A 22831-nucleotide genomic window follows, 5' to 3' on the forward strand; every position below is an offset into this window, starting at 1 on the left:
TGCATGGCTAATCTTGAAATTGTCTGAAATAAATCCTTAGCGCAAGGAATAACGAGATACTTTCAATTAGTTTTTTTTTTCCCTTGTCGCTCCCCCCCCCCCCGCCCACCCCCTTCTGCGAGAATTTAACACTTCCATCGGACGGTTTTTACAGGAGAATGGGACACATGCTGGAGAACTCAACACGCTCCACAAAAATGACGGGGTTAACAGTTTCCATCACTGTTGCGGTATAAAAGGTTCTCTTTGGATTGTCTGCTGGTGGCTCCTAAGATGGATCAGTTTCTCCCTGTTCCTGTTTGCGATGTGCTGAAGGATCCGGATTTACTGAAATACTGACGCCCATGAACTTACTCCCTCTCTGCTGAAGGCATCGGATGTGACAGTGCAGAGAAACATGTGTTTCACATTTCTGACTGGTTGTTTTGGTGCAATCAATACCTCCACAAGAAACATTGACTTAGGTGGCGACTGTCATAGCGGGAGGCACACGGAGCGCTGCTCCCGGCTTGCAGGCGGAGCGAGCACAAATCAAAGAGCCCGCCGATCCTGGCAAGCGGGGGCTTCGCTTCCCCCCAAAGCGCGGGGCACAGGCTCTCGACCCTCCACAGAGAGCCCGGCCCGCGGGTGCGGAATGAGCGATGACCAAAGCGCTGGCAGGAGTGGCAGCCAGTCGGATCGGATGGGCATCAGTGAGGCAATACCGGTTGAAAGAAAGGTGGATCGCGAAATTATTGCCCGAAGGAATAGCAGGCGAGGCGGAATGATGATAAAGTTAAACTTCTGTTTCATCTTCTGTCGGGGATGGTGGGCGTTTCTGTTGCTTCAGCTCCACATGTTGCAAGCACTGGCACAAGGTAGGGCTAGAGACATTTTTTGTTTATAGAAATGCTGCATCTGCCTTCTGAGAGGAAGGGAATCTTGCTCGGGTACAGAGAAACCCTTTTACTTTTATCCTTATCAGAGATAAACTGCAGAATTTGCACTGAGCTGATTCATGTAGGAATGGTCGTTTCTTACACACAATCGTTTCTTTATGGAGCAGGGATTTGCAAACTGTACCTACATGTTTCTCTCCCTTTCTAGTCCTATCCTTACCCTATCCCAACCTCCCACGGAGAATCACAATCCCTATCAGCACCAAACCTGCTTTTAAAATTTACTTAAATGCATCCGTGCTGTTCTTTCAGGCAGCAAAAGAGTTAACTGCTGGTTTTGTGTGTGTGTGTCTCTGTGTCTGTGTGTGTGTGTGTTTAAAACCACTGTGCTCTGAGATAAGTTATTAGGAGAAGGGGAGTCATAAATCCTCCGACTAGAACTAAACCAGGCATGTTAAAAGGAATTCTTTAAACATATGAGCACTATTCTATGTGAGCCTCGGTCTCAGCATTGTTCATTTCTTTTGGATTGCCAAGTAACATTTACCCGAGACAAAAACTGCAATTGATTCGTATCTGAGCATTTCCACATCAGAGATCCTTGCAGTCAAATGAGTCACTTGTAAACGAAGGGTCAGAGTCGACCAATAGACTTTAAATACCAAGTGTCAGTCACTTTGCATGTAAATTCCCTTCTCAAAAATTGCCAAATGTAGCTTAATTCTTAATAATCCTTTGACAGAGTAAACAATAAATGGCAGGCAGAAGCATTACAGTTGGCTGCGCCAAATAACACGCTGAACAAACGCAGCTTTCACTTTCTTTGCTGGGTTGAGTTTTATTGCTGTGTGCATTGTCTGGCTGAAGTGGGGTGTGCTGGACAATGCAGAACTGTATCGTGTGGGACCAGGAGTTAGTTATTAAAAGCGGAAGTTCATACTCCATGAAGGGGAATGGTCTTTGTGTTTTAGCTCTTTGTTTTCAAGTATTTCATGGGGAACAACGGTACATTCAGTTGTAAGAAGTGGATGGGGCTCATGTGTTGAGGAAGAGGAGTTGGAAGCCAAGTCTGCTGTAGTTCGTCTGCTCTGGGTTTACTGCTGCATCCTCGGAAAGTTTGGAGCCGCAGGACACAGAAGAGATTTAATCCAGTGTTTTATATGGACTCCACCCTCATAAACCTTTCTCAGTGCTTTGTTTATGCTGTCACTGCTATTCCCAAATTACTTCTGCTGAGGCCTGCAAGCCCTAACAGGGTATTGTTATCCTGAAATGAGCCATACCTGACATAATTATCTCTGCAAATTAAAATTCGCGTCACTTTTTGCTTTTTTTCTTTTGGTAGTTGTTGTTGATAGCTGCCAATGTGATACTTCATGTTGGCAGATAAATGCTGATGATTCTTGATGTTTACATTAAAAAAGAAAAAAAAAATCATAAAAGGTAGTTTTAAGTGCCAGGGATTCAGGAATCATTTTAGATGCCAGTTTTTCTATGCTTAGTAGTAAACTAGCCATCTTACTGGATTAAAAGTGAATTGAAACTTTTGTTTAGCACATAGTAGAGTGTATTTTTTCAATACCTTATTTCAGATTACTCAGCATTTGCAGTAGTATCAATTTCAGGTACTGTATATCTCAGGGAGTTATGTAGTGTATACAAACTATCCCCGAAAAAAAGTCCTTACACCAAGTTAGTTTTAAGTAACTAAGAGTATTTAAGGCAAGGAGGGGAAGGGAAGAGAATAAGATACATTATTTCTGAAAAATACTGGGGCAGATAAAGCTATGAAGTATAGAAGACATGAAACAATGAAAGACAAAAAAATTATGTAATGCAGAAACAAAATACATTGTAATTTTTATATCATGCTGAAGATCACAGTTAGTCCTCTTAAGAATTATTTGACACATAAACCAGTGTGGAGGTCTTGATGTAGAAGGCTTTCATTGGAATTTCACAAAATTTGTATTAATTTATAACTTGTGGTTCTTTTTGCACTCTGAATTCTAATGGACTCTAAGACATTCATCATTTTTATGCAAAAATTTACTTTGAGAGAAGATGACAGTATAAAAGTCCTTCATGAAAATGGAAATTCTGCTACAGCCACAGAAGTTTCTAATGGAATGATGTGGTCATATGCATGAGAGAATTACATGACTTCAATCTTTTTATAAGATAAAAAAATGAACATTCTAAATATATGGGCCATGGCTCTTCTGAATGAATCATAATACAATACTATAACCAGCTAATGTTTCCATAATAACTATTCCAGCATTAAAGACATAAGAAGTATTTCAGGCATACTGAAATGCAGGTTCTTCATTCCTAGGAAACAGATCAGGTAAAGTTGTTGAGATAAGTATCTTACACTTCAAGGTGAACAGAAGAAATGAGTTTCAGCTGCAACAGTTTGGTTGAGTATTCCCTAAACTTGAATGATCATCCATGTGGAAGCTGATCTGGTGGTGAACTGTAGACAAAACCACTTGTAAATTCATTTTCTGCTTAGGTCTTCAGCTGTTCTGCCTTCTGATAGTTGTGTTACATATTTCAGTGTAAAATTTATCTTCTTTCTTTTTCAAGTGAGTTGAATGAGTCTAAAATGTACATTGGGTTGTGGTCCTGAGTAATGAAGGATTCTCTTTGAACCTTAGTGCTGTTGTGCAGACCTTCTCAGGGTGGGAGTGACTTTCCAGGTACAGAAGACAAAGGCTGTGGCCTGTCCCAGGCTGGGAATGGAGCTCCCACTCCTGTGATGGCCAGGGCTCTGCACAGGGCCCCCTCACACTGGGGGTGTGTCTGCACTGGCCCATCTCAGAAAAAGTAACCTGTAAGAGTCCCCAAACTGTTGCACATTCCTTTGTTTACTCAGCTCTCTCTGCCTGCTGGCCTCTGCCACCAGCCCTCTTTTCATGGCATTTTTATTAAATGATGTACGAGATGCTAGTTAGCCTCAAGTCATCGTGTGTCATCAAATAGTGATGAGATGCTAATTGATAATCACTATAATTATCAAATTAGACTTTGTGAGGTGGTGGTAGGAATGAATCATTTGGCCCCAGTGGCTGCCTACTGTACTTGGAGGAACATCCTCCTGCAGAGTCTGGCTCAGGGGTCTGCATGCCTGGGCAGAGTCCTGGGAATACACAGAGCTCCTGCAGCTTTGGAATTTATTCCTTATGTATGAGATTAACAAACACTGATGCCTACTGAGGTACAAAATGTTTACTAAACTACTGGAATATTTGTATGGAAATAGAAAAATTCTGCTTATTTAAAATAGGTTGGAAGTCGCTAGAGGCTACTCTACGTGCATCTTAATGGATTTAAGTACCTTCCCAATGTCTATCTTTTGTTGAGGAATGAAAGAATACTTTGAAAATATATTTCTTTGGATTGATAGCTGTTTTTCAGAAAGATTTTAAAATGGATAAAAGCAGAGCAAAGCTTTAAGCTTCTCCAGCAGGAGCCAGGTATCTTTAAATATTAAGAAAGAGAAGCTTGTCTGATTTTTCTTAGTTTTATGGCAATGGAACTGTAATTTTTTAATGCTACTTAATCAAATCTATATTCAGAATTCTACAAATACCTCTATGTACATTTAAGATGATATTGATATGCATTATATTTTGAAAGAAGCCATGACCCAGTAAATAGATGAAAATGTTTCCGGGGCCCAACTTCCTTAATTCAAATATTTGATCTGATGTGTTATAAATATGCTGAGACTAAGAAGCCTTTTCAAACAAATTTCAAATGCACTAGGTACTGAGATAATAAACAATGTGCAGAGAGTATCTGGTTGTTAGAAGGATGGAGAGATGGCAAAATGTTAGGGCATTACTTACTGGAGAGTGAAAAAAAATATGAATTAAATGTAGAAGGAACCATTTCTAATTCCAAAAGATTCTGTTACTCTTTATTGGAAACTCAAGATTTTGTATTGCCTTTTGTGTTTCTTTTCTTCAGATGAGCATTTAAAGTATGTGCTAGTTTTAAAGCAGTTGATTTTTTTGTGTATATAATTATAATAATTAAGCAATTGATTTGGAGGAGTAGATCCAGGCCCAGTCTAAATAGAACTGGGGTGGAGATAGTTGGCATTTTCTGTGGCCAGATCATGCGACTTCTCACTCTCTCTACTGTGGTAACTCTTGGTTTGCTTTATATGTTTATATTTTGCTGGAAAAGTACCTATTCTTAAGAGTTCTTAGAGCAAGTTCAAAGAGCTGTGAGCACATAATATTAACATTCCAAGTGCAGTGTTTCAGGTGATTCCTTGAGAGTGCAGTGTAATGGTCCTGGTAGAGCTGAAGGGAGACCATAAGTAATAGGTGTTTATAATCATTGTGTTCATGCACTGCCAGGAGATGCTCAGAGCAGGAATGGCCAGGGTGTGGAGAGAGGCTGTGGTAGCTCTGCTCTGTGGCTTTCACCTCACTTAAGAAGAACAGAAGGCAAATCTATGTCCTTGAAAAGTTGTTCTGGAAGGTTCTGCCATCTGTGTGCATTGTCATGTATTTTGAATAACAAAGGTAAATGTTGTCTAATATTTTAAAGATTGCTTTAACAAACCATAGAAATACTAAAAAACAATTTCAAATGAGTTATCAGGAAGCTGTTAAGTGAAGGGATTGGGCTTTTGTAGATCTGAAAGGGATTTTTTTATTTTCTTATTGTTCTTATCACCCTACATGTACAAGTCTGGAACACATTCTTGACTCAAAAGATTTCCATGCATTATCAACTTTCTATACAGCTTTACCTGAACATCACATTCTGGATGGCCCGGTTATTTGGTCCAGCTGGACCTTTGTGCTGTCATGAATCCGTGGGCTGACTAGAGGCAATTAGATTCCTCATGGAGCAAAATCTTGTTCATGCTGAGTTCATTACAGAAATAGGCCTTTCCTCCTCCCTCTGCATATGTACATACATAACAAGTATTTAAATAGCTTTTAAGGAAAAAATTGATGATATGTTGATATTTTCAAGATTGTGTTTTCTTGAAGTTAAAACATAAGAAATAGAACAATTTTCATAAGATTTATGTAGAGATTATAAAATGCCAGAATAAGGTACCTTTGCATCTTTAATGCAAATTCTTAATGCAAGTACATTATTATTAAGTTTAAATTGTTACCTATTATTTTTCCTGTCCACACAGTCAGAACTGAGACTGCGTGCTGCCCACTGATCAGTTTTTCAGTATTTTGTTTTCTTGTCAGTGCTTGGCTCCATCTTTCATTTGCTTGAAATCTTTCAAATTCAGCACAAGAAGACTTTTGTGTGAACCAAAGGAAGAACTGTTAGCAGCTATAGCGTGGCATTGGATTAGACTACTTACAGTTATTACAGCTGGAAAGCAAGTCATTGGTGAGATTTGGGTTCTATTTCTGGCTATCAAGCGAATATTTTCTAGTGAATAAAGACTCTTCGCTGCACGTGCCTCAAAGATGACCCTTCACCATGCATAGAGCTCGAGTAGAACAAAAATGTAACTTCATGGAAAGGCCTGTTCCCAAAGAACTTGGGGTTTCTGAAGTTATATCTGCCCCTGGAGTAAAGTAAGACTTTGCAACTCCTTTACAGACATGGCCTTTGGAATGTCACAGCCCCAGAAGGTTCAAAGGGTGACATGGCTGAGAAGGGAGGAGCCTTTTATTTTAAAGTGATACCAACTTCATTGCTTTTAAACATACATGATTGGGTTTGTAGGATCTGCTCATGGCACAGACTCTTGACTTCTAGATGTATGTGATACTTGTATATCATATCTTGAGCATTTGTATTTTCGGTTTACAAAGAGATTTTTTTGTTCTGGCTTCACTACAGAAAATAACAAATCTATTCCTAGAATACACACTGGTCTGTTGCTAATTGTGTTTTAGCAGTGAAATGCCCCTGAGGTGCAATACAAATGGCACCCTCACTAAGATTAGAAATGTAGATCCATAGGCTTTTTAAGGGGAGAGTTTTTAGTTTTCAGCTGTTCAGCTCCCTGGACTAGCACAGACTTTGGTCACACAGGCATCAGGGACAATGCAAACGAGGTGCCAGGACTGCCTGGACAGCCTGGTTGGGCCGTGACCCTGGCAGTGTTCCTAAGATCAGCTTCAGCTGGGGGGGAATTTTCCAACTCTGACAAAACACAAGGCCTGACTTCTTACAAATATGTGGAGGCTGCTGCTCCTGGGGAAATAGTGAAGTGAGGTGGTTTAGAAGGCTTAACTTTAGTTTTTTTCTCTGAAAGTCCCTTTCAGTGAGTTTTTCTCTCTGTTGGATGGAGTCTTCCCAACCTGAGTTTATAAGGTAGATGCTAAATTTAAGTAATATAAAAATTCCCCTTAATCTTCCAATATCTCAATTATGTAGGCTGATGATAGGAATAATACTTTTTTCTCAAACAAAAAGAAACTTTGCAACTTAAGTTGCAAATTCTACCAGTATTACTTTTTAATGTTTCTATCTAATGCACAGATTCAGAGGGTTAAAAAGGGGAGGTGTGACTTCCAACAACTCTGATTAAAGGAAGTCTTTAACAGCACTTCATGCAAGATGTGGAAGTGGATTGTACAATCTTACGTCACACCATTCAGATAATTTTGAAGTGTCATTTGTATAAACAATAAAGCATTAGAGCTTTTTATGCAGATAATGTGATCCCTTAATCCTGTTTTTCTCATTTCCATGCTCTATTGCAGCAGCCTGAAGAGAAAGTTGATTCTGGTAGATAAATCAATGTCCCTTAGGTCTCTTTAAACCACTTTATGGTCTTTTAAGCCCTAAGCCATATATTTTTCCTAATAAACTCCTTGGTCTAACATGTTACCTAAAAAATAATTTGTTGGATATTGCTCTCTTGGACCAGAAAGTAGGGAATAATGATAACATAGCTCCAGTGTGTGTTGCCAGACGGGTCCCACATTGATTCTGGGCTGCAATTGAAGTTTGTAACTCATTATTACACAAAGAACCAGAAGATTTTGTGACATTGCTTTCATCCTCAGGTTCATATTTGTCAAATTTTTTGTATTTATTAGCTGAGAATGTTGTGGCTTTGATATAAGGTTTTGGCATTGAGTTCATAGGAGATCAACTCAGTAGCAATGCTACTTTTTAAGAGAAGGTGATAAGGAAATAATGGAACTATAGTGCAAATATTTAAAATGTTTAGACACTTAGAAAAAATTATTTTGTTAAACTAGTGCTGTTTGCTCACCTAACATTTGTGTTAAGCACAGACTCAGTTCTAACACTGTCATTGCAGTCTTGCTGGTGCATTGGGGAATTAATGTCCCTGTTTCTTATTTCTTACCTGTCAAGAAGTGCAAAGTCCATTCATGACTAAATACTTTGAAGTAACTAAATGGTATATGATTATTGGAAAAGAAATATATGGTGCAGTGCCATACCTGCAGTTCAAGGATAATACATTTATCATAACATGGAACACATCGTGGGAGTATTGAAGTGCTTGGGTGGAGGTGAAGGGAATTCTGCATCAGTATTTCTAAATGTGTGTACTGATAAGTTTAAGTCCTCTTGAATCTGTGTGTGTAGAGGTACACCAAACAGTTTTCTTGTTTGTGACTGTTTCCTTTCCTTCAGGGTCAAGAGATTTGAATAAACCCAGATCTTACCTATCATGTGAATGTAACATTTGCAAACCAGCACCTTTGTGCTTTCTTCCCCACTGTCCCTGCTGTTGAGGAGAAAGTCATTGGCCCTTTTTTTTTATGTTGTGATGCATAAAAAAACTTCTACAGCAGCTTTGCTCTGGCAATAGTGCTATGCCATGGTGAAGGCAGTGCTGTTGTTTGTGTGCACATCCATCTGTGTGTCTCAGCCTTCCCTCTGAAGTCTTTATCCCTTTGTCTCAGGCTGACACAGCCTCTACCCCAATGTGCTTCTGCTCTCAGATTAGTGCTCCTCCGTGCTGTTGTGTACAAGTAATGCCTCCTGCTAGGGACAGGCTGAGGAGGAGGCTTAAACCCTCTGATTCTGCACTTGCAATGTGGAGCAGATCCTGCCTGTGGAGTGATCCTCTCTCTGGGCACACAGTGCCTTTTCTAGGACACGTGCATTGTGTTAAGCAGGGCTTTTATTGTGCTGGAGGCCTTGTCATCTGGAGAGCAGATGAGCAGGAAGATTGTTTAATGGTAGATTATCCCAGCATTTGTTTTAAATGTTAGATAAGTCTAAGAGGTGACAGATCAAGAACAGTAGCTCCTGTGTTTCACCTTTTGCTATTTTTGTTGTCATGAAGACATTAGATTTGTTTTTGAAGATGGAGTAACTGAAATTAAAAACCATTTTAATGCCACTTCAAGCACCAGGTTTTAATTTAAATTCTATCAACTAATTTGCCATTTCTCTCTAGAATTTGTTTTGTTTTTACAAACATAACTGTTTACTTGTGAACAACATCAGATGTATCTTAAATGAAGAAAGTATGTGGATTATTGTTAAATTAGTTTCTTGCATTGTGCAACCATAACTTTCTAAAATGCCATATTTTAGCTAGAAAGAATATTTTCTTTTTATCTTAAACTTAATTTTTAAGGTTGTGTGTTGTCTTCTAGCTTGGAACTTCTGTGCAAGGCTCTTAGCTTTTAAGAACTAATGAGAGGTTAGTGTTTTGTTCTGGGTTTTTTCCTCCTCTTGAAAAGAATACATATTTTACATTGTAACTTTATAAAATTAGTCAACTGAAAGAAGATGTTTCCTGTTCATAGAGCCTAATCATGCTAGTGCTCATTATCCATAGAACAAGGCTAAAATTTCACTTTTAGGTGTTCCGTTTTAGGGAAATGGGAGAATAGGTCAATTGACTCTAGCTTAATTCAATTACAAGATAGGCCAGTGATGCTATTGTTTAATGAAATCATCAACAGAAAAATTTCAAGTGACTCTCAAGATAAACCTCTCATTCATACACAAGTTTGAAGCAGCAGTGAATAACAAAGCAAGATTTGTATTTTGGAAACTTTTTTCCAAGCTGTTTATGCAGCACCTAACATCTTCATTTCAAGTTTCTCTATACAAGTGTTGATCGCAATCTTACTCAGATTTAATTAATTATATATGGCTTATTATTAGCATTTAATTGGTCAAATATTGAAGCATATTTTTCTGAATCTTCAGTTAAGAATTCTGAGTCAATGGCACTCGTGTCAAACTCAGAATTTCAAGTGCTGGTAATTCAACATTACATTCACTATATAAATGCATCATAATTAAAATGATGCCTTGTCAATCCCATTCAGGTTTCTTGTGAGTAAAATTTTCAGCTTTCATATACTGGATGTAGCTCTGTCTTCTGCTAGCAAAACCTGAACAAGACATATTTATGGTGTACTGGTATCAGTAAAAACCTTCAGTGTTAACTGTTGTACCTGTTTAAACTCAAAGAGTGAAAATCTTACTGATTCTGTTAAGGAAGTCCAGGTCAAATCTAAAACTTATTTTTTTTATATTTTCAAATGGTTCAAATCCAGTATAGAAAAAAATATTGGAGCAGCCACTTAGAAAAGACAAGATGGCTCTGTAAGTGATCCTATGGGCAGATATGGAGAGTTCTCATCCATATAATTGACAAGTGAAGTCGAAGTTTACATGTAGTATAAAAAAAAGGAGATGCTGAGTCATTTTGCATTTCCACATTTAACATGTGAACAAATGTTCATACATGTCACAACAAATCTTGAAAGAATTCTTCATGTTCTAAGAGCGTTTCTACAGAGCTGCAGGACATTATAAACACTGCTAAACCAACTTCTGTGCAAATGTTCACTAGAGTGGAGTAAGTGCTAGCTGTCACTATTAAAAATAATGGCTTAATTACTCATGTTTGCTTGAAATTCATTGCAGTGTGAAGTGATTAGGCATTGGTGCTTTGGTAAATTATGGCATATTGCACATTTTCTGTAACCAATTAGTGAGTGTTGGTGTTGGGCACGTGCAGTGCACTCAGTTGTCACTCATTTCATTAACATCCAGATCTGTGCAGTTACCAGAAGACTTCTGTTGGAACTTTATACATGTGACAAAGAAAATGGGAGATATATATATATATATATATATATATATATATATATATATATATGAAACTCAGAAAAGACAGCAAATAAGTACAAGACAAGATGAAATTTACAGTGCAGTTCTAAGCACATGTTCTTGCCTTGACTGAAAAGCTCCCCAAACCAGTACTAGAGTTGCCAGATATGGCATTCTCATAATTCAGTCAAATCTTCTGATCTGAGTGAAAGGCAAATGTTGCCTTCATACACATTTGCAGCTCTCTTCCAGACATCCAGCAGTCTCAGCTGTCTTGAAATTCTGGAGAATGGCTAAATGCAGAAAAAAACGTGTGTTTGCCTGCTTGTTTAGATGCTGCATCAAGGCAAATAGAACACCAGACACAGCTACTCAGAACTCATATAGTAAGTTGGCAGTAGAATGTACTGTACAGATGAAGAACTGTCTGTAGTGATTGATATATTGGGGTTTTTTTTGAAGTCTTCAGTGTGTTCAAGACTTCTGAAGTTCCATTTCTGATGCTGGTCAGAAGTTCCTTTACTGTTCTGATTTTTGTAGACAGAGTATTTTTGTGATTTAGATGCATATATTGTTGAATTTCAGATTTCTAGGCATGATTTGTGTTTAAGACTTGTTATGGTTTAAGCCCAGCTGGCAACTGAGTACCACAAAGCCACTCACTTCCCCCACCAGCCGTGGGATGGGGAAGAGGATTGGAAACTGAGAAAACTTGTGGGTTGAGATAAAGACATTTTACGAGGGAAAGTAAAAGCTGTGTGTGCAAACAAGGCAACCCAAGGTGTTCCTTTACATTGTCCCCTCAGCAGGCAGCTGCTCAGCCATCCCCAGGACAGCAGAGCTCATTGTTGGTGATTAATGATGGCTTGGGAAAGCAAACCCATCCTTCCAAATCCCCCATTCCTCCTTCTTCCTCCAGCTTCCCATGCCAAGCATGACACCAGATGGTCTGGAATACCCTTGGGTCAGCTGTCCAGGCTGTGTCCATCCCAATGCCTTGTGCACCACTGGCAGGGTGGTGAGAAGCACAAAAGGCCTTCACTCTGTGCAAGGGCTGCTCAGCAATAACAAAATCATGTCTGTGTTATCAACAATTTCTTTCTCAGCACAAATCCAAAACACAGCCCCCTACCAGCCACTGTGAAGAAAATTGACTCATCCCCAGCTCAAACCAGCAAATGACTGCATCCGTAAATGCATTTTCATTTTGTACCTTATATATTGACTGAGAGAAACTGTATGAAATGGCATGATCTTAAATGGAGATCTCGAATCTCATAAATCTGCATTGTGAAATGTAATCGTATTAGAGGCAGAACACTTGTGGTTTTTCAATTATAGTGGTGCTTTTTCATATCACTGTGTGTGAAGCAGTTCTGTCAGAAACAAAGAGTTCAGAGCTCTCAGACGTACCACCTTTGAAGAAACAGCTAAAGGCAACAGGTTTCAAGCTCTTTGAAGCCTTTTCTCTTTGAGTCTTTGTTAAAGGATGGTCTCTCAAAACTACTGGTCACTTACTAAGTCTGTTTTTAAGTTTGTGGGGAATCACATGAAGTGCATTATTACGTATTCATGTAGCACAGAAAGGCACTGTATTTTTCCTTATATAGTGCACATTTGTAAGTTATAACTTGCAGAAATTCAGTTAATTGCAGTGAACGCTTTCAGTAGGAGGAGCCCATCTCAACTAATATAAAAAGGAAGGGTAAGATTTGTATGAGTTAGTTGAACATGATAACAAATGTAATTATACTAATAGAACAATGTGGTGTATGAAAGCAAGAGATTTTAATTTTAACCTACATTTTGTAGAGATTACATGTTAGAAACATTCTCTGGCATAGTGCTTTATACTTTAAACAGTTTTGAAGAGTTACAAGATTTAAATATTTGTATTGCAGTTACAAGATTCTTAATTTCCTTTAGACTTTTAAAAGCTTTAGTTGCGTTGGGATTATTTTAAATCTTGTTTGGTAGAAGAATTAATGTATACAATGGGGTTTATTAATAAGTGTTACTGAAGTTATACAGATTCATTCCAATGAAGTTCTTCAGTGTCAATGTGTAAACTGCTCTCCTCTTCTTACTGTCACTCTTTTTTTTTTTTTTTTTTTTTTTTTTTTTTCACTTAAACAAATGTGGGGGATTCTGTGTGAGAAGGATGTGTTTCAGCAGGTTTCAGGAACTGAGATATTGGTCTGTCCCCTCACTCAGATTGGTAATGGAAGTAATACGCTTTCCAGGTAAAAAGTCTGTTGAAATGTAAATATTTTATGATGAAATACTTAGGTTTTGAGATACACAGGTTTCATAGCAGTTCTTAATAAAGCCAAGGAGTCCCATGTTTTGGTTTCAATTTTAGTTTTATGGTTGCTTTTTTGCTGCTTTTTTAGGTTGGTTTCTTTTATGTCATAATCTTGCTCTGTATTACAGGTTTAAGGAAATAAATAGAATCAGATTGTTGATGTGATAAAAACCATGATACATTTTTTAAACAGAAATTTTGTTTGAACCAGAAAAAGACAAGACATGAGTCAGTATCTTCATATGTATATGAAGGAAATATGTACAGTAAGGAAAAAAAGTAGTATGTTTTGACTGATGTTGCTTATCAAGTTGCACAGAGCAGTGTGATGGCTTCTCAAGTTAGTAAAAGCCATAACCATCAATCTTCTACTGAATATGTGTGAGCTATTTAATAAAATTAGATATTTTTCCAAGTCTTAAATCTTACTAGTTGTTTACGAAGATGTTCCAGACAGAACAATACTGAACTGTTGGGTTGCATTTGCCTGTACTTGGCTATTCCAGATGTGTAGATCCCCTAATCTCAAGAAGGCAGTATTTATTCTGAGCTCTGGCCTTTCCTTTACCTAGATCCAAAGGAAAGATATGTGTTCTCAGTAACACAAATATTTAGAGTTGTCCAGCTTTTAGGTGTTTCACAGTCCAGAAAAATGCAAGTTAGTAAATAAAAAGGATTTCCTCTAGTTGTCATGCTTTCAAGAATCACTGATAGAATTAATGATATTTCATTATGTACCTTTTTTCTCCTGTAGAAGCTTCTTCCTGTTAAGCCAAGCATTCCATATTCCTGGAGCTTTCCTTTAGCCGTGCTCCTTTTTATTTTGCCTGACTTTGATTGAGTTTTTTGGTGTTGCTTGTTAATTTATTTCTTTTGTAGCTAGTGCAGAGACTTTGGTTAGCAGAATGGATGTCCTATGTGGGAGAAAACAGAGATACTGCATAAATGGCTTTTTCCATGCTGGAAGATGAAGGATCTTTCTTGAATTCTTATCTATAAATTCCTGATGCCATCCACCTGGGCAGAGAATAGAACACATATCTCGCAACTGTGAGGTACAGGGGAAAAAGTTCAAAAGGAAAATTAGCTACAAGCCGTGGGCTCTTGCTGAGGGTTTTCTCTGAGCAGGTCTCTGGGGGTTATGGAGGGCAGAGCTCTGCTCTGATCCTGAGACCTCTGCAATTGTCTCTCTCACCCTGGAGCTCGTCTGGTGCCAGGAAGTCTGACCTGTTTATCTAAATCAACGTGGAATCTTGGAGATTGCAGGGAAGCCACAAGTTCCTGCACATCAAGCAAGGATTAGTGTTGTTACACTTTAAAATAGCACATCCCAAAACTATTTTAAAATGGCACCTACTTAGCACAAACCATCTTCTGGATCCCCTCTTTTTAACACTTCCAGTTATAATGCTGCAAGTAGAAGAGTTTGAGTACTGTGGTCAGAATGGCAGAGGAATTCTTCATCATTTATCTTCTATAGTGTCTTGATCACTATTCGACCATCTCAGATCTTATTCATATCATATCCTCTTGATACATCATCTACAGAATTGTTTATTAAGTTCTGAACAATTAAACAATGCAAACTCATTCAAGGCAAAATAACTGGAGCAAGTGCTGGTGGAGCACTTGCACAATGTCAATACTGCACTGATATTGCAAATATCATTCGTTCATTCAGTTTTTGTATCTATTTGACAGCATGACATAATTTAAGAGAAGAGAAATAGATTTTAATTAGCATATTTCTGTATTACTGAACAGCTAATTAGGGAAATTAAAGTACTTTCTCAGCTATGAATAGTACGTTAAAAGAACTGTGTAACAAAAATACCCTTGTAGCTGTACTGCTGACTTCCTGGAAAGTACCCATTTAATTCTATTACAGATTATTAGTGGTGCATCATAAAGTTGTGTGAGTGCTCTCAGTTGAAGTGAAGAGAATTATAAAGACAGAAGAATCAAACCTTTGAATATGGTTTGATCAGAGTTTGCTAGAGACTTTATTATATTGAGTAGTTCATAGAGCAGTGCTAATAATATAAAAAATCTGATACTTAGGGCTTTAGATTTTTAAAATGAATGCCACAGTAATGGGGAAAACTGGCCTCATCATCCAAGGGAATCTTTGCAATTCTTTTTTTTTTTTTTTTTTTTTTTTTTTTTTTTTTTTTTGATGTTTTTAACTATTGAAAGTTACTTTTAGTCAGTTTTCACATTTTGAAAACTTTTTCTGAGAATTTTTTATGAGGACTCCTGTATATCAAATAATTTTCCTGCTAGGTAGAATATATATTTAACTAGCACGCAGTTTTCTCTGGCCTGCTATTCTAGGAAGAATTTCTTCACTGGGAGGGTGGTGAAACATTGGAAGGGGCTGCCCAGGGAGGTGCTGCAGTCTCTGTCCCTGGGGGTGTTTCAGAAAAAATGAAGGCACTTGGTGCCATGGTCTGCTGGTCAAGGTGGTGATCAGTCAGCAGTTGGACTTGATAATCTTGGAGGCCTTTTCCAACCTCACTGATTCTGGGATTATTTTGATAATTCATTTTGCCAAATGAAGTATTAGCAACACAAGGAATACAACAAAATTCATGAGGAATACATAGAAGTTCATGTCAGTCTCTCAGCTTTGCAGGGAACCACATCTCTGGGAGGCAGACAAATATTATTCTGGCTTTATTGCTGCTCTGAGAGTTAATGACCATAATAACGATAAGGATATCTTGCTAATTGTCCACTAGTTTTGGTTTTAATAACATTTTAATTTGCATATTGGTCATGTGCTGAAAACACATGGTTTTAATTGTTCATCTTCAGTTAGCATAGCTTTTCACACTTTTTGAATGGGCTTTAAAAAAGTTTAAAAAGTGCTGGTCTAAGAAGTTTGTAGAAATGAATTGAGACATAAAAGTGAAAAAATAGGTTTGTGTCAAAAATACTGGATTTCAGTTAAGAACTGGAGTTCTAATTTCAGTCTTGCCCTGTGTGGGTTTCAGCTTGGAATGTTTTGGGCCATTATGACCATTACCAAATTGACTGATGTCTGTGTTTTATCTTTGAAAAAATGGATTATTGTTTAGAGCCTAGAATTACAGTTTGAAAGGATAAATTATTGATTGTTGGCATTTTCCACAATATCAGATATTACTCTAAGATCTTGAAATCTAATTTCTTTGATCTTGTAAAAGTGAAGTAGAAAGGCATACTTTAGGTTGATTTGGGGAAAAAATGCTTTTACAAATAAAAAGATGTTTTCATATTTGCATTATTTAAAATGCATTTTTTGTCTTATAAATATGCTAATCTTTATAAGCTGCTTCTGGTGTGACATATGGTTTGTAATTTTCAGTTCTTTGACATCAACCTAGTTTCTAGTACATAAAAATGTACAATTGGCAGGGAAAATTAGTATGTTCAATGGCACCATACTTAGAAGACTTTCAGAAGTATCTGGGGTATTTATCTGTGTTATAAGCAGACAGATGTTTGAAGAGGTCTTGGAGGTTCTGTTAATTTTGTGTTTGTTCCCTTTCAGACAACATTTCTTTGGGGCTTGGTCTGATGGAAAAATTGCAGATAAATGCTTGTGAATAAAAGAGCAAAGCTCAGTTTAACATATGTTTGTATTTTAAGTAGTTTTATATATCTAAAAGGATATTTAGCTTAGAAATAATTAAGATTATTCTCTCAGAGGGGATGGAGCAATGTCAGGAAAGAAAAAAAATATCACAAAACAAGTTTAAAAGATTGACTGAAATGACCCCTTAATCTATCAACTAGGATTTAGTCACATACATTGTGTTAGGAAAAGAAGGAAAATAAAATGATAAATTAAAATTTTGTAGGTGTTTACTTGTATAGAGCCAATGACTGAAAAGCTTGAACTAAATGAACTGAAAAAGCTCCAGGAAAAAAGAAAGTTCCTTTTGCCATCATACTGCTGTTTACATGGAAGGAGATTTGTCTTACTTTTTTCCCTTTTTGAAATTTATTCTGCTACAGCTGTCATTGATCTCCCTCTGTTCCCCATTCCACAGGGCTGTGCAGAGATAAATTCTGAATTGAAAAACTGTCTTGAGTACCTTGGAATAATCTGCAGTAATGGTGCAGAGTTCAAGTGGGAGGTTCCATGATCTTGTCCCTGCCCTCTGAATCACGTGTGCAGTTTGAAATATTCCAGCCAACCTTATCCAAGGTTTTGCACTCCTTGTTGGAAGCAGCTGCTGAGAATCTCGAGTGCTCAGCTCTTCTCCCGTGACACTGAAGCTGGGTTTGTGATTTGAACTGCCTGAAGCAGATGTTGGAGAGCTGGGTAGAGCATAGACCCACTTGTTAGATCTTAAATAGTAGAATATGTTAAAACTAGTTGCTTTTACTGTTAACTGTTTTCTGTTCAGATTAGCTGCAATTAAATGTTGTTACATGTACACTTTTGCCTTTTCTAAAAAATGTTTTTCTCCATCTTAGCAACGTGAGAGGCACTTGCTAAGCCAGGGCAAGAGAGCTACAGGCAGTTTGACCTGAGTCGTGGTGTGAAAGGGTTCTTTGATAGAAACTGATGCTGAAGAACATTTCCAAAAATTAATTCATTATTTTTAGTTTTGTAAGGCTGGTTTGATTATGGTTTTCATTTATCTAAGTCCCATACTCAAATCACTGAACAATGATTCCATACAATTTTATTAAAACTAATGAAATTAATACTCTTTTCATAGGCCAAATTCAGTATGGTACTTCAGCAAAAGCTTAATTTCAGCGACATGAGAAGTGATATTACTGATAAGTCAAGGGTGCTTTACCCTACTCAATTATATCATTATTTGTATTAAAAAAACCCCTCTCAGTCATTTGAGGTCTTTCATAATAAAAAAATTCTGTACATTATTCTTAGTAAATGAAGTACTTCCCATTGGTCTTGCTTGGCTTTTTTTGCTCTAGTGTTTTTTTGTTGTTGTTTTTTTTTTCTGTTTTTGTTTTTTTTTTGTTTGTTTGGGTTTTTTTTGTTTTTTTTTTTTGTTTGGTTTTTTTTTTTGTTTTTTTTTTTGAGATTTTTGAGTGGTGTGCAGAATTTCTTGTACTTTTGGGCCAGTAGTTTAATATTTTTAAAAAAACTGTCAGGAGCATCACTGAAGTTTTGTCACATGTTTTTGCTCTCTAGCAGGGCATCTTCTTTTTTTGTACTAACATCTCTAGTCTTGTTTTGACTTGACACAAAGTGATCTGCATTTAGTAAGGTCAGAGCTTCAGGTGATCAGAATTAGCAGCTGTCTGGAGTAATTCTGTTTGGACTGACAGACTGGAGGTGTGGCTGTGGTCCACCTGCCATCTTTGCCTCTCTCAGTCTTCATGAAGGTTTTGAGCCCGTCAGGGCCTTGGGGACGTTAGGTGACAATTTCTCTGAGCAGCTTCACCAGGACCCTCCAGCCACACCCTCCAGCCCTGGGCCCTCAGCTCCCTTTCAGCTCAGGACTGGGAATTTGGTCCTTACCTGCTGGAGAGATCCCAGCCCTGTGTGAGAGTTTGGATGGGCCCCTTGGATGTGCCTTGTGCCTGGTGCTGTCCCTGTACCCATTTCTGTCTCTGCTCTGCCCCAGTGTCACTGTCTCCTGTCCTGTTTGGGGTTGTCAGTGGGTTCCTATCCCTGTACCCATTTCTGTCTCTGCTCTGCCCCAGTGTCACTGTCTCTTGTCCTGTCTGGGGTTTTCAGCGGGTTCCACTCCCTGTTCCTCCTCTCCCTGCTGTGCTCAGGTGCTCTGGGGCTGCACCTGAATGCCAGGGGAAGCCCCTGGCCTGGGATCACACTTGGTCCTGCTTTGCTCTCCCTTTGGGAACAGCCAGCCCTGGCTGCTGCTGGACACTGCTTCAGTGTCCTGTGTAAAGAGACTTCCTCAGCACTGGCAGCCAATGCTCCCAGTGTTGTCCTTTTCCATCAGTGGCAGGAGTGGCAGACACAGCTCCCTGCCTCAGCACAGTGCCCTGGCACCAGCACACCTTCCCAGCCCCTCACACCTGCCTCTGAGCCCCTCACCTTGCTGGAATCTCCCTCTTCCAGGCTCACTCTTCCCCACCATGGCCATAAGGCTATGAGCTTTTTGTGATCATCTGCTGCTTCATGGCTGAAGTAAATATGTTTAATTTTGAGTGTGGTTTTAAAAGATAAATTAACTAAACCACAATGATGCAGATGCTACAATTCAGTGACTCAGAAGAAGAAAGCAGGGGGGCTGGAAGGGATTTAAAGGTTCAACAGTATATTCTCATGAGCTATGGCAGGATCAATCATACCATCAGAATTCCTGACAGATATTTATTTAATCTGTTTTCTAAGCACTTCAGGAAGGGAGATTCCAGATATTCCATTGTCAATCTGTTCACTATTTAACTATCCGAGCTATAAAAAACAAATTTTCTTGAGTTCAGAGTCTAATTGCTTTTGCTGCTACCAGTACTCCAGATTGCTAAAGTAGATGGTATTTTGGACACCTGCTATCCATAATCCTTTTCTGTTTCATGGGTTTGATGAGCCTTTGCTGCTTGCATTGAAATTTGAAAAGAACGAAACTGAGCTGTCCTTTGTTAGTGAAGTAAACACATATCCAAATTGTGTCCTCAAGAGATTACTCAGCCAAGTTTTGAAAAACTACTTGGAAAGTCTTAAGAGTTGGCAGTTAGGATCTTCATTAGAAAAAAACCTCAAAACACAACAACAAAAACACCCAAAAGAAAACAACCTTCTGTAGGCACTGGCACTTTTGCAGCCTTCAGTCAGGAGTGATGGTGGAGTTTTCTGCTCATTCCAGATGTGATTCTGTGCAGTCTGGTGAATTCTCAGTGTATTCTCATGATGAAGTCAGTCACCTTTCAGGGATGCCTGATGAGAATCCTTTAGGTCTGAACATTTGCTAAGTCACACACCCCCAGCATTCCCTGCGGTATGAATTCCTCAGGACTGCTCAGCTGGGGAGGAAACAGCATTAACTTAGTTCTTAAGATAAAACTGAGTTACAGAATTTTGGTTATCAGAGACTGAAGTCCAGCTTCCTTCTTGCTTCATAGCAGTTGCATTAAGTGCTCCTCTTACAGGACTGCATGCTTGCAGGCCAGTTACAAAGCAAGAATCTTGAAGTGTAGAAAAGATGGAAGATTTCAGAGTTTAAGGAAGTAGAACCTGTGGCTCAAGAAAAATTCTAATGCTTTGCTAATTGGACTTATAGGGTTTGAGTTTCTTTCCCCAAGGAAATGCCAAAGTTATTTAATTTGGAAGAAGACTGCTTGCATGTGCTTAGCTGCAGGGAGAAGGAGGAATTTTCATTGGGTGAAGAAAAAAAAAAGGTGTTGGAGTGGGGTTTTAAAAAAATTGAAATGGGCTGAAAGAGAGGAGCAGGAGTGTAAGATTTTAGAATGGGACTTTTTGTTTAGATAGGAGCTCATACTTTTGCCAAAGAAAGCTCTTTGTAGGACCAGAGCTCACATTTCAGGACAAGCCAAGAGATCAGAGACCCAATGCATGAAATTTGCAATCCTGAATTCTCACAAACACTCAAGAATAGAAGGAAAGCTCAAGGGAACTGACAATAATTTTTTTTTTTGTTTTTTTTTTTGCTTATCTTGCCATCATGCATCGTGTGACTTCTTTTAAACTGTGAAGTTTGTGCTTCTGTTCCCAAGTCTCCTAGAGTTAATAAGCTGTGTGTCAGACTGGAACTCTGGAGGAGCGCGATGTCAAAGGATCTGCAGCTCGTGGGTGTCCCTGTGAGGCCATGGGGCTCTGTCACCCACGGCGCCGCCGCAGCTATCGGGAAGCTTTGTAATCATCACAAGAAGATGAACAGCCAGTGCTGGGGCATATCCAGTTGAAGGCAACCTGAAAGCCGCTTGAATCGAGCGCAGCCAGGAGGGGACAGGCCGGGTGTCCCCCGGGTGTCCCCCGGGTGTCCCTCGGGTGTCCCCCGGGTGTCCCTCGGGTGTCCCTCGGGTGTCCCTCGGGTGTCTCCCGGGTGTCCCCCGGGTGTCCCTCGGGTGTCCCTCGGGTGTCCCTCGGGTGTCCCCCGGGTGTCCCTCGGGTGTCCCTCGGGTGTCCCTCGGGTGTCCCTCGGGTGTCCCTCGGGTGTCCCCCGGGTGTCCCCCAGGTGTCCCCTGGGTGTCCCCCGGGTGTCCCCCGGGTGTCCCTCGGGTGTCCCCCGGGTGTCCCCAGGGATGAGCCCGGAGCGCGGGGGCTGCAGGGGCGGTGCGAGGCCGCGGCGGTACCGCCAGAGGGCGGCAGAGGGCGGCGCAGGCAGCGCGGGCGGGGCGGGAGCGACCCCCGAGAGACCCCGAGAGGGCCCCGAGAGAGCCCGGACCCGAGCCCGAGAGAGCCCGGACCCGAGCCCGAGAGAGCCCTCAGACACCGCCCGGCACCCTCGCCGCAGCCCGGGCTGCTAATTGAAATAGGCTCCTTTGATGCGGGGAGCCATCCCCGTTAGCGCACGCGGAGGGATGCAGAGCAGACGCTGCGCTGCTCCAGCCCCAGTGACCGCAGGAGCCGGGCATGGACGTATAGGAGAATGTCTGGAGCAGCGAGTGCTCAGTAAAAACACCTTCGGTGCGGTGTAGGAGGCTATGTGTGTTTCAAGTTGGGAAGATAAAGGATTTGACACACTTTAATGTAGGATTAAGAACTTAAAATGTGAAAGAGATCGCTGAAGGTGATGGTTTAACGTTCCTTTTCCAGTTGAGAAATGGATTTTTCTTCTCCTTTTAGAGCAAGAGAAGTATAGGCTAATCCAGCAAATAATTCAATATTATCAAAATCCATTCAATTTTTGTCAGAAAAACATGTTTGATTCAGTTTTCATGTTGAACCTGTTGAAGGATTTGATGAGGTGAGAGTTACAAGAGGCTTTCTGGATAACTAATGACTAATTGGCTGTCCAGTTACCTTCTCAAGAGAAAATGATCCAGAAAATGGCCTGCACATTTGAAGGAATATTTCATGCAAGATCTTCTACTACATTCAGTATACAGCTGAAGCCCCAGTAACTTTAAAAGGGTCAGGATTTTATGGGAACTTGTCTTCTGTGTTACCCTTCATAGATCTGTGGCTGTCTGGAAGAACTGGAAGGAGATACTATGCAGTTTATCTACCTGCATGGGAGCGTCAAAGTGAGCAAAGTATTGCACTTGGGAGTTCAGTTCCTTTAGTTTAAAAATAAGATGTTATAGGTAAACATCAAAGCTGTGATTTTAAGAGGCCCCAGCCATAAGAAACCACATTTATCCAAAGTAACCTGTTTTCTTGTTTTTGTTAAATAGCCACCAGGTATCCACTCTGATTACCTGCCTCCTGCCTTGAACTAAAACTTATTAAATTAAATGGTTGAATAGAAATGTCAGCTTCAAAACAAATCAGGAGAGTTCTTCTTTTCTGGTAAATAGAATGTAAAACACTCAACTCCAGGTACCTCCAGCAGGTGATGGACCTCAGCCTTCACCTGCTGGAGGATGAAGCAATTCTTCGTGTGTGGCTGGTTTGTTTTGTTAGCAGGAATAGATTAGTCACGTCACTTGGGTGGATAAGGAGGCTGAGTAATTCAGCCTGCTG

General features: G+C 39.6%; 1 protein-coding gene across 1 annotated transcript in view; it reads left to right on the forward strand.

Moving 5' to 3' along the window:
• The first annotated feature begins 397 nt into the window (after positions 1-397).
• SDK1 (sidekick cell adhesion molecule 1) overlaps positions 398-22831 on the forward strand; it is a 383801-nt gene continuing 361367 nt past the window's right edge. Inside the window, exon 1 of the mRNA XM_053957811.1 lies at positions 398-857. Coding sequence (XP_053813786.1) covers positions 398-857 — 460 coding nt within the window. The remainder of the gene's footprint in view (positions 858-22831) is intronic.

The sequence above is a fragment of the Vidua chalybeata genome, chromosome 16, assembly GCF_026979565.1.
Source record: "Vidua chalybeata isolate OUT-0048 chromosome 16, bVidCha1 merged haplotype, whole genome shotgun sequence".
NCBI lineage: Eukaryota > Metazoa > Chordata > Aves > Passeriformes > Viduidae > Vidua > Vidua chalybeata.